The sequence below is a fragment of the Dendropsophus ebraccatus genome, chromosome 14 (assembly GCF_027789765.1).
Source record: "Dendropsophus ebraccatus isolate aDenEbr1 chromosome 14, aDenEbr1.pat, whole genome shotgun sequence".
Lineage (NCBI taxonomy): Eukaryota > Metazoa > Chordata > Amphibia > Anura > Hylidae > Dendropsophus > Dendropsophus ebraccatus.
In genome coordinates this window covers 38,260,571-38,273,314 of record NC_091467.1, presented here as the reverse complement: position 1 = coordinate 38,273,314, position 12,744 = coordinate 38,260,571, and the positions used below count along the sequence as shown (strand labels likewise).

General features: G+C 46.1%; 1 protein-coding gene across 2 annotated transcripts in view; it reads left to right on the top strand.

The window, feature by feature from the left end:
* CYTH1 (cytohesin 1) overlaps window positions 1–11,873 on the top strand; it is an 88,722-nt gene extending 76,849 nt beyond the window's left edge. For both annotated transcript variants that reach the window (XM_069951995.1, XM_069951996.1), the window contains one exon: window positions 11,375–11,873. In XM_069951995.1, coding sequence (XP_069808096.1) covers window positions 11,375–11,453 — 79 coding nt within the window. In that variant the 3' untranslated portion in view covers window positions 11,454–11,873. The remainder of the gene's footprint in view (window positions 1–11,374) is intronic.
* The last annotated feature ends 871 nt before the right edge of the window (window positions 11,874–12,744 follow it).

Genomic DNA, 12,744 nt, shown 5'->3' with positions numbered 1-12,744 from the left:
ATTGTTCCTTGTTCCTGTCCGCAGTACTTGTCCCTAGTCCCTGCCGGCTGCCTTCCCATTGTTCCTGAGTCCTGTCCGCCACCTGCGATTATGCCTATAGACCTCTACCTGCACATCTCCTGCCTACTGCTCCTGCCACGCCTCACCTGCCGTCACTAGCAACCAAGCCAGGGGTAGCGACCTGGGGGTCGCCTGCCGCAGCTAGTCCATCCCGCCTTGCGGCGGGCTCTGGTGAAAACCAGCGGCCCCTTAGACTCCGCTCCCTGGTGAGGTTAGTGCCATCGCTAGTGACGGTTCAGTGGATCCACGACTCCAGGCGTTACAGTAGGCTCCAACCATGGATCCCAGCGAGGTGCCTGATCTCCGTGACGTAGCCAGAGGGGTCGCTCAACAAATCCAGCAACAGTCGCAACAGATCCAGCAACTGACTGCCGCCTTACAGCAGCATACTACAGCTCAGCACTTACCACCTCCTGCAGCCTCTTCGAGACTTGGACTGGCTCTCCCGAGTAAATATGGAGGCGATCCCAAGTTGTGCAGGGGATTCCTGACTCAATGCACCATGCATATTGAACTCTTAAATAGTCAGTTTCCCACCGAGCGCTCTAAAGTGGCTTTCATTAACAGCCTATTGGAGCGTAGAGCTCTGGCCTGGGCCACGCCGCTGTGGGACCGAGATGATCCTGTTGCTGCCAATCTCCGAACCTTCCTGGCTGAGTTTCGCTCCGTCTTTGAGGAACCTGCCCGTGCTTCTTCAGCTGAGACTGCTCTCCTCAACCTCTCTCAAGGGAGCTCCTCTGTTGGTGACTACGCCATCCAGTTCTGCACCCTGGCAGCTGAATTAGACTGGAATGAGGCCGCTCTAATAGCCACCTTCAAGAAGGGCCTATCCAGTCTGGTGAAAGACGTGCTCTCCGCCCGCGACCTCCCTACATCTCTGATTGATCCAATCCTACTGGCTACCAGAGTCGACAACCGATTTTCCGAGAGAGAGGAGGAGGTCCGGCAAAAACGGCGACTAAGCCTGCCCCGTCGCCATCAACGCCTAGCACCGGTTTTCCAGGATCTTGTTGCTCCTGTACCCCAGTTGACTCCTGAGGTTCCCATGCAAGTAGAACGAGTTCGCCTGACTCCTCATGAGAGGGCTCGCCGACTAGAGCTGAGTCTCTGTCTCTATTGCGGTGGCTCTGATCACTTCCGACAGAGATGTCCCCAACATCCTCAGTGTCCGGGAAACACTCGCACCTAGGTCCCTAGGTGTGAATGCCACCTCTCCATTCCTCTTCCGACATCCTGCTGGGTCTACCTTGGCTGCAATTACATACACCTAAGCTAGACTGGAGAACCGGGGAGATTCTCAGTTGGGGTCTGGACTGTCCTAACCGGTGTCTGAAGCTTCCTCTGCCCAAGTGCTCTAGGACGTCACCTGACTCCGTCAAGCCTCTACCCGGCCTACCGGCACAATACCAAGACTTGGCTGACGTCTTTTCTGCCAAAGAGGCGGACTCTCTTCCCCCTCACCGGACATATGATTGTCCCATAGACCTCCTTCCTGGAACTTCTCCTCCACGAGGTCGGGTGTACCCTCTCTCCGAGACTGAGGCCATGTCTTCCTACATCCGGGAGAACCTACAGAAGGGTTTCATTCACAAATCCACGTCCCCTGCTGGCGCAGGATTCTTCTTTGTGCAGAAGAAGGACGGTTCTCTTCAACCATGCATAGACTACAGGGGCCTAAATAAGGTGACAGTCAAGAACCGTTATCCTCTTCCACTTATCCCTGAACTATTCGACCATCTCCGTGGAGCCAAGATCTTCTCTAAGCTGGACCTCAGGGGAGCGTACAATTTAATCCGTATTCGTGAAGGAGACGAATGGAAGACCGCTTTTAACACCAGAGATGGGCACTAAGAATACCTGGTCATGCCATTCGGCCTATGCAATGCCCCAGCGGTTTTCCAGGAATTCGTTAACAACATCTTCCGTGAACACCTCTATGTCTGCGTCATTGTCTATCTTGACGACATTTTGGTCTTCTCCAATGACCAGCAGACTCACGTGACACAAGTACGCCAGGTCCTACGAAGACTACGGGCCAATCATTTGTACGCCAAGCTAGAAAAGTGCGTTTTCCATCAGCGCAGTCTTCCGTTTCTTGGGTATATCGTCTCCGACCAGGGTCTACAAATGGATCCAGCCAAGCTCTAAGCTGTTCTCCAGTGGCCACGTCCTGTGGGACTCAGAGCTATCCAACGTCTCCTAGGATTTGCCAACTTCTATCGGCAGTTCATCCCACACTTCTCTACCCTGGTTGCACCCATCGTGGCTCTCACTAAGAAGAAGGCGGATCCCAGGCATTGGCCACCTGAGGCCGAGCAAGCCTTCACTAGCCTAAAGTCAGCCTTTGCTTCTGCTCCTGCGCTAGTTCGCCCGGATGCCACCAAGCCGTTTTCACTTGAGGTCGACGCATATTCAGTAGGCGCTGGAGCTGTCCTCTCGCAAAGGGACGCATCAGGCAAAACCCGAACCTGTGGGTTCTTCTCAAAGACTTTCTCCCCTGCCGAGAGGAACTATACTATTGGCGACCGAGAACTCTTGGCGATTAAGTTGGCACTGGAGGAGTGGCGTCATCTCCTAGAGGGGGCTAGGCATCCGGTAAATATCTACACGGACCACAAGAATCTTCTCTACCTCCAATCGGCCCAACGTCTCAATCCCCGGCAGGCCAGGTGGTCTCTTTTCTTTTCACGTTTCAACTTCGTTATCCATTTCTGTCCGGCTGAGAAGAATGTGAAAGCCAACGCTCTCTCCCGAGCACCTGACGTCATGGGACAAGAGGACACTCCTTGCCACATTATACCTCCCGATCGCCTAGTGCCAGTCGCCACATCCTTCAAAGATTGCCTCCCGGTAAGACCTATGTGCGCCCTGCTCTTCGAAGACGGATCTTGAAATGGGGTCATTCCTCTATGGTGGCCGGGCATCCAGGAGTTCTAAAGACCGGGCAACTGATCTCCCGCCACTACTGGTGGCCTAGCCTACTCCAAGATGTCAAGGACTTTGTGGCTTCCTGTACCATCTGTGCCAGAAACAAGTCCTCCCGTCAAAAACCTGCCGGCCTACTTCAGCCCTTGCCAGTTCCAGACCGCCCCTGGTGCCATAGCTGTTCTTTCAGCATATCTTTCGCCTACATGGTCTTCCTCTTCATATAGTGTCTGACAGAGGCTCACAATTCGTCTCCAGATCTGGCGTGCTCTCTGCTCTCAACTCCAAGTGAAGCTGGACTTCTCTTTGGCCTATCATCCCCAGACCAATGGGCAAGTGGAAAGGGTCAATCAGGTCCTTGGCAATTATCTTCGACACTTCGTCTCCGCTCGCCAGGACAACTGGTCCAGTCTGCTTCCATGAGCGGAGTTCTCCTACACCCATCTGGACTCGAGTTCCACAGGCAAGTCACCCTTCTATGTGGTCTATGGGCATCACCCTCGTCCTCCTCTGCCTCTCTCTCCATCCTCTCAAGTCCCAGTTATGGAGGAATTGTTATCTGACCTACAGTCGATCTGGGAACAGACTCTACAATCTTTGCTCATGGCATCTGACCGCATGAAGGACCAGGCGGATAAGAGAAGAAGACCTGCCACAAATTTTCTCCCAGGTGACAAAGTCTGGCTCTCTGCCAAATATGTCCGACTCAAGATTCCCAGCTACAAGTTGGGTCCTCGATTCCTCGGTCCTTTCTCGGTGCTAAAACACATCAACCCTGTCACCTACAAACTCTGCCTACCCCCTACTATGCGGATTCCAAACGCCTTCCATGTTTCCTTTTTAAAGCCAGTGGTCCTCAACCGGTTCTCCAATAAGTCTTCGTTCACTGCTCCACAAGCCGTCTTTGACGACGTCTACATTGTTAAAGACATTCTGGCCATGAAAACTGTCAGAGGAAGACTGTTCTTCCTGGTGGACTGGAGAGGATTTGGTCCTGAGGAGAGGTCCTGGGAACCCGAGGCTAACATCCTGGACCAAGATCTCATCAAGAGGTTCCTGCAGGCAAGAAAGAGGGGGAGGCCAAAGGAGGGGGGGAACTGTCACGGCCGTGGCGGCGGCCCGGACCTCTCTCTGCCCCATGCAGCCGCCGGGGTCCTTGTGCAGGGACCCGGCGCTGCTACCTGTTCGGCTCCGGGGGGCGCCTTACCTCGCCCCACTCCTGTCTCCGTCTGTGCCGGCCGGCGCGCGTGTCCCCGCCTCCTAGGGCGCGCCCGCGCCAGCTGTCTCAGATTTAAAGGGCCAGTCCGCCCCTAATTGGAAGTTGCACTAATCACTCCCTATAAATTCCAGCCCTGCCCCACTACAGGTGTTGGAGCTTCTGCATGCTTCCCCTAGCGTTTGGCCCAGCTCCCTGTTGTTCCTGACCTTTAGTCCTTGTTCCTGTCCGCAGTCCTTGTCCTTAGTCCCTAGTCCCTGCCCGCTGACTTCCCATTGTTCCTGAGTCCTAGCACTAGCAACCAAGCCAGGGGTAGCGACCTGGGGGTCGTCTGCCGCAGCAAGTCCATCCCGCCTTGCGGCGGGCTCTGGTGAAAACCAGCGGCCCCTTAGACTCCGCTTCCTGGTGAGGTTAGTGCCATCGCTAGTGACTGTTCAGTGGATCCACGACTCCAGGCGTTACAAGTTGAAAACCAAATCATCCAAAGAAATTGGAGGTGCATATTAGTCTTGTCAACATTCTAACAGGAATCTTAAATTACAGGGATGGAGAACTAGCTAAGAAGAAAGGCAAAAGACAAGACAGACAAAGAGGAGAACATAGAGGGAATTGGTGGCGAAGGGGAAACTAGTTAGGGTATGATTCATGTAGCATCAGAGATTGACAGTAAATCCTTTGCATCCCAAAAAGAGATCTAGCTTATCATTCAGGGAGGCTGTAAGGTACTCAAGTGACTGTCTTGATTGGTTCTCCTTGCATTTTACTCAGTCTTGTTCAATCACATGTAAATGACTGAGCTCAGTAGTGACATCTATGGTAGTTACAGGTACTGTCATGGTGAATGTATGAGGTAGCTGACTAGTGAGCTACTGAGCTAAATGCAAATGCATAAAGCAAAAGAGTCTAGTTCAGTCAGTGAACATGCCAGAAGAACCAATCAGGACTGTCTAGTTCAATCAATGTACAGTGGTGCCTTGGATTACGAGCATAATGCGATCCGGGGCCATGCTTGTAATCCAAATCCACTCTTAAACCAAAGTAAATTTTCCCATAAGAAATCACTGATATGCAGACAAATGGTTCCACACCCCCCAAAAAAATAATGATTTATTATTCTGAATAACATGTACAACAGATGAAACAAATATTCAGAAACAGCATATTATGTGATATTATAAGTTACTGTACAGTAATGGAGAGGATGGGAAACACAAGGGCTGACAGAGACTGCATGAAGGAGCATGAAGGGAGCTCTTAAACCAAAGAAATGCTCTTAAAACAAGTTACAATTTTGAAAAACTGAGAGCTCTTAAACCAAAACGCTCTTAAAGAGTCACTGTCGTATTTTTTTATTTATTTTTTTTTGCAGAAATCAATAGTCCAGGTGATTTTAAGAAACTTTGTAATTGGGTTTATTAGCCAAATATGCCATTATCTGCATTTAAAAAGCCTTTTCCCAGGACCCCCCTCCCTCCTCTTTTCCATCCACTGCAAAAAATCAGGAAATTGGGACTTGTTGCATCAGACGTACCCAGTTTGTTCTAGGGAGAGGGGAGGAGGGAGGAGGGAGTTAGCCGACAGCAGAAAGCAGATAACAGAGGATTACAGGCATGGAGCTGGGTGAACGCTGTAATCAGAGCTCAGAGAGGTCAGTGGTGACTGTCAGAGGAGATAAAGGGTGAGGGATTTGTAGATTAACTCTTTGTCCTGTTTTGGTCTTTTATTTAGCTCTCTCCATAGTAGAACAATGAAGACAGGGGGAGAGCTTCAAACTGCTTTTTCATGATAAAAATGCATTTTTCGGCTAATAAACCCAATTACAAAGTTTCTTAAAATTATTGATTTTATTAATTATTTGTTTCTTCAAAAAAAAAATTCACAACAGTGACACTTTAAACCAAGGGACGACTGTATATAAATGTTCTCAACAGTGACACCTATGGTGATTAGAGAAACTGACTCATGGCAAATCTATAAAGGTAAAAAGCAGTAAAGCTGCAAATAGCACAGAGTGAGGATAGAGGAGCCAGTGCTGGCAGCAAGACTGGAGCTCTGTGCTAACAAGATAACTTTAATCACAACAGGTGAGCTGGATAATAATAATGCGCATATATATATATATATATTGCCAATGGATTCCACAGCACTCCGCTCACAGTCTTAAAGAGTCACTGTCGTATTTTTTTTTTTGCAGAAATCAATAGTCCAGGCGATTTTAAGAAACTTTGTAATTGGGTTTATTAGCCAAATCTGCCATTATCTGCATGTAAAAAGCCTTTTCCCAGGTCCCCCCCTCCTTCCTCTTTTTCATCCACTCCAAAAAATCTGAAAATTGTGACTTGTTGCAGGAGACGTCCCCTGTCTGCTCTAGGGAGAGGGGAGGGGGGAGGAGGAAGGAGGGAGTTAGCCGGCAGCAGAAAGCAGATAACAGAGGATTACAGGCACGGAGCTGGGTGACAGTTGTAATCAGAGCTCAGAGGTCAGTGGTGATGGTCAGAAGAGAAAACGGGTGAGATATTTGTAGATTAACTCTTTGTTGTCCTGTTTTGGTCTTTTCTTTAGCTCTCTCCATAGGAGAACAATGAAGACAGGGGGGAGAGCTTCAAACTGCTTTTTCATGATAAAAATGCATTTTTCGGATAATAAACCCAATTACAAAGTTTCTTAAAATCGGCTGGACTATTGATTTCTGCAAAAAAAAAATTCACGACAGTGACACTTTAATTGATTTATCTTTATGTTTTGGGAGGAAACCCATGCAAACACAGAGGGAACATACAAACTGTTTGCAGATGTTGGTCTTGGTGGTATTTTAACACACACACACACTTACTTTTATTAGATTTGTATTTTTTAAGATAGGCTGTGTTTATTACTTTCATTTCCAGCCAGTGGCGTAGCTACCATAGAGGCAGGGGCCCGAGGGAGAAGGTGTCCTTCTGCTTAAAGTGTTACTGTCACTTAATTTTTTTCAGAAATCAATAGTCCAGGCAATTTTAAGAACATTTGTAATTGGGTTTATTAAGCAAATATGCCATTAGCTGCATTTTAAAAGACTTTTCCCAGGTCCTCCACTCCTCTTCTTTATGTCACACACTGCTCAGTATCAGGAAATCTCGACTATTATACATCAGTCTGATCCTGTCTGTTCTATGGAAAGGGGAGGGGTGAGGAGGAAGGAGGGAGATTAGACAACAGAGAGAAGAGAACAAAGGATTACACAGCAGGCAGCCACTGAAAGCCCCTATTCAGAGATCAGAGGAGAGAGCCTGGTGATGTAGCTATAAATTAACTGGGGGATTAACGGGGGATGGTATCTGGCAGTTTGCTAAGTATTAAAAGTTATCACTAATTTTTTGTTTACCTGCCTGTTCTCGGCTATACTGTATATCTTTATGCGCTGTGGTATTCCGATATGTATTCTTACCAAATGTATTCTTCAGCATATAATGCAATGAATGTGTTTTTCATGCATTCTGTGTGATGATATTTACTCCTGCCTCTAGGGTGGGCTGCATGCTAGCATTGTCACAATTAAGACCATGTTGGCCGCTTAGGCGTCTACTGTGACTACTGATTCACGTTTCTTTGATTTTTTTTTTTTTTTTTCCATTATTTTCACTTAATGACTACCAATCCACGTCCCCCCCCCCCCCCAATGATACTTGCCATGGTAATGCTAAATTGAACATGTGATTAAGAAGTGAATCATGCGCTCATGTGACACACCATTTGCCCTTCCGCCCTTCCGCTGCTCTGCTACTTGCAGATGAACTATGTGACATGTTCTGTTTGGCGCCTGCACAGTGCCATCATCAGGGGGCAGGGTTATATGGTCCGTGCAGCCTCTGTATGTGCTTCCGCCCACCATCCCCACATGTACATTCGTCTCTTGACTGTAAGTATTGCGTTTATATACGAGCATTTTTCTTCATGTAACACTCCTAATGAAGCTGCTGTGGTGCAGCGTAATGTGTGGTGTTCTTTCACCCACTGTTGTACCGGGCCCGGGCAGATATACAAGTTGAATTGTTATTCACTGTAAGCCTTCTGTGGGCTATACAGTATATTCACCTTTCGTACACCTTGCCATGCGACCTCCTCTTGAAATTCGGCCACATGTTTCATAGTGGGAATATACCCTCAGAGAACAAATGATAAGGTAAAACACACCAGTGCATTTCATACACGTTCTGTTCTTGGTCACAGCTTATATAAAACCTTTCCCTGATTTTTATACACATTCAATGATAGCACTGAGCGTTAACTACCTTGAGGCTATGTTCCCACTTCGGGACCATATAGGGTAAAGGTGGCAGTTTTGATAAATTGACAACCCCTTATAATCATAATCGTTGTTAGCAGCAAGTTTCAGTTTTCTGTTTCTGTCTTAGTTCCTATGTTTCAAAAAAAGGATAACTGGTAAAGAGAAATGGGAAGGGGAGTGAAGGGAGAGATGCACAAACTTAGTCCAACACTAACAGTCCCAGAATAGTTTGCATAAGGTGCTTCTTAAAGGGCAACTATAATCTAAAGCGGGCAGGATACACTGTCAAAAAGCCTGCTGCCGCGCTAGCGATGCAGGCACATGTCGGATACAGATTTCTTCCAGCAGCGCAGTTGATTGCACGTCCAATTGGCACCACCATAACGTGATTGCAGGGTGCTGATGGGTCACTTAATAGGCTGGGGTTCCATACTTACCCTCCAAAGCTGCCAATGTGTCTCTGGCAATAGTGCATTTATCTCACTGATCTATACAATGCTATAGCATTGCATAGATCAGTATTGCTTATGAGGGTCATAAGGTTTATAGGAAGACCTATAAAGTTTAAAAAACTTTTTTCATTTTTCAAAATCTAAACCAAAATAAAATTAAACCTATTTGGTATTGCTGTATGTGGAATTATCTGATCTATTAAAGGGGTAGTGCTAAGAAATTATTCACAGAATAACACACATTACAAAGTTATACAACTTTGTAATGTATGTTTTGTCTGTGAATCGCTCTCTTCCCGTGTCCCACCACCCCCGCACTTGTACCCGGAAGTGTGGTGCATTATACATACCTGATCCGTGTCGCGCATGTCCGCCATCTTGTGCCAAGACGTCATCTTCGGACGGACGGCCGAACCACTCCGACCATCCCTAGTGCCGGCCGCCTTCTGCAGTGTCATCAGATGCTCAGCCGTGATTGGCTGAGCATAACTGTGCTCAGCCAATCGTGGCTGAGCACAGTTATGACACAGCAGAGGGGGGCCGGCATCAGGGACGGCGGCAGCGATTCGGCCGGCCTCCCGAAGATTACTTGGCGGACATGCGCGACACAGATCAGGTGTGTATAATGCACCACACTTCCGGGTACACATGCGGGGGTGGTGGGACACGGGAAGGGGGCGATTCACAGACATAACATACATTACAAAGTTGTATAACTTTGTAATGTGTGTTGTTACAAAGTTGTATAACTTTGTAATGTGTGTTGTTCTGTGAATAATTGTTTACCGCCGCACTACCCCTTTAAGATATAATGTTGTTAATCTCGCTTAGTAATCAGCATAAACGAAACAATAAAATAGAAACCCCAAAATTGTTGATTTTTGGTCACATCATACATTAAAAACAGTTAATAGGAGATCAAAAAGTCCCATCTAAATTAAAATGGTATCATTAAAAACTATAGATAATGGTGCAAAAATAGGTACTAATACAATAAAAAATTAGAGATTAGAACACAAATTTTAAGTTATTAAAGTTTTTTATTTTTATTTTTTTATTAAAATAAAACAAACTATGTAAATTGGGTATCACTTGATTCATACTGATCCACAGAATACAGATAGCATGTCACTTTTACTGTAACTTGAATGGTGTGAGAACAAAATCTTCCAAGTTTAATAAATTGCTTGAGGGGAGTTAATTTCACTCCTTAAAATTGTTTTGCAGTTTCACTGTACATTTTATAGTAAAATGATAGTCCCAAGAAATTCCAATTAGTCCTGCGAAAACCAAACCCCCACATAGCTCTGTATTAAAAGCATTATGGGTTTTAGAAGGCGAGAATGAAAAAATTAAAACCTGAAAGTAAACCTGGATATGAAATGTATTCAACGGAAACATGACTTCATATTTTGATACCTGTGGTGAGACTAACAATTAATTCCATATTCATTTCTATTCAGTCTCCTTCACCCAATTCTAAGCTGCTGCTTTGTGCTGAGGACACTAAATAACTGAGTTTTTCTCTGTCTCCCTCTCATCCCCCTCCCTTTAGAGATGGCTGATTTAAACAAGTACTTATTTGCAACTTATTTGCAATGCCGGAGGGATAATCACAGTGGGTTCATCAGCAACTTGACCTCAGATTAACCCTCCCAGCATTACAAAGAAGCTACGTTGCAGATGAAGCCTGCCAGGGACTTTGCATCTCGGAAGGGAAGGAGGAAGAGGGGGAGACTGTGAAAAAAGCTCACTCACACAATTTTTTGTGTCTTCAGCAGTAACCAGCAGCTCAGAACTGAGGGAAAGAGACTGAATAGAAAATAACAAGTATGGAATGAATTTTTGGTCTCACCATGGGCAGCAACATATGAAAAGTTTTGTTTGAGTGGAACACCCCTTTAATGTGTAATAATTATAATTGTAATAATAATAATCTTATGATTGGTGCCCTGCAATGTTGTATGCCATGTTGATTGTAAATTGGGCCATGTCCTGGCAGATGTCTTGATGTAAGTGAATGTACACTTAGGAGTGATTCCCACATTCCGTAAACCACGGAACCTACAGACAGGAAAGCCCTGTAGTGTACTCTTTCCCCGCTCTGCATCATGTATCAATTAATTTAACTGTTTATAACTTTTTTTATCTAATGCATTGGTATAACAATTATAGCTAAACATTATTATTACCTGTCAGTGTTACACCTCCCCCTGTCTGATCCTTCACTTGCTGGTCTCTTGCAATTTGTCCGAGTCCTGGTCAAAACTTTTAATGACCTCAGCTCAACCAGGACCTGGGCAAAATTGCTAAGTGTTTAAAAAAAAAATAAAACTTTAGTCTCCAGAGTCCCACTTCCCTCAAAGATGTTTTTTTCCCCCCACCGTTTATGAAGAGGCAATTGTCTTCAGTTTCTATTTTGATCATTCTTACTCATTCTTACTCTCCATGCAGAGCCGCAATTAGCAAGGACCCCTTTTATGAAATGCTGGCTGCCCGAAAGAAGAAGGTTTCCTCTACAAAGAGACACTGAGCACTCTTCAGTGAAGCTTAAAGTACAAAATGAGAGTTGTTTATGTATTACTTATGAGACGTTGAATCCATTATGTGCCTTTATAACCTGTTTACTAAAAGTGTAATCCGATAATAAGAATAATAAGAATAAAAGAAACGGCCCCTCTTTTACCACCAGTGGGGAAATCGGGAACTGCTAAATGCAACGCTAGCGATACTGTGCCTCCTTCGCATTAGAATAGACATTACACTTGGAGGAAACTCTTCAGTGTCCATGGCACTGCAGTCTCAGAACCCCGTAGCTGAGCAAGCGCAATAGGCAGTTATCGCCACTCAACCAGCTACAGGCTGCTGTGCCTGCAAAACTATTTACACAGTCTAAAGGGAACTCTGTACCCACAATCTGTCCCCCACAAACCGCTTGTACCTTCGGATAACTGTTTTTAATCCAAGATCTATCCTGGGGTCCGCTCGACAGGTGATGCAGTTATTGTCCAAAAAAAACTACTTTTAAACTTGCAGCCCTGTGTCAAATTGGCGTGGCCTGGGCACAGACACTCTAGGCAACGCCAATTTTACACAGAGCTGCAAGTTTAAAAGTAGTTTTTTAGGACAATAACTGCATCACCTGCCGAACGGACCCCAGGACAGATCTTGGATTAAAAGCAGCTATCCGAAGGTACAAACGGTTAGGAGGGGGCTGGTTGTGGGTACAGAGTCTCTCTAAAGGGAATCTGTCAGCACCTGGGCAGGACCCGGGGTGCTGACAGTGGAGTGTAGGCGTGTGTGTCCTTTTTGAGTAGTGGCTTGACATTTGTGCCGCACTTCAGCACCTCACCATGCATCTGTTGTGTGCACATGCTCCTGATGACCCGAATTGCGCATGCAGCACATGGCCAATGCTCTCAGTTGGACTGCTCAGTGGCCTGTGCCGCTCCTCCACTATACGGCGCTTGCAAGATTTGGGTCACCAGGAGCGTGCGCACGTGACAGACGGTGCATTCGCTAAAAGAAGATGACAAAAGCAGGGAGCAGGAGACCGGCCCACGTAATATATGCATGAAAAACAGGGAAGAGACAGGTATCAAACACAAAGGGGGACACACACCTACACTACACTGTCAGCACCTCTGGTCCGGCCCAGGTGCTGACAAATTCCCTTTTAAATAAAGTTATGTTACACAGTTAAAAGAAAGTGTAATGCCAAGTGTTTTTATGGTGTGTGTGTGTGTGTGTATGTATGTGTATATATGTGTGTATATATATATATATATATATATATATATATATATATATATATATATACACAG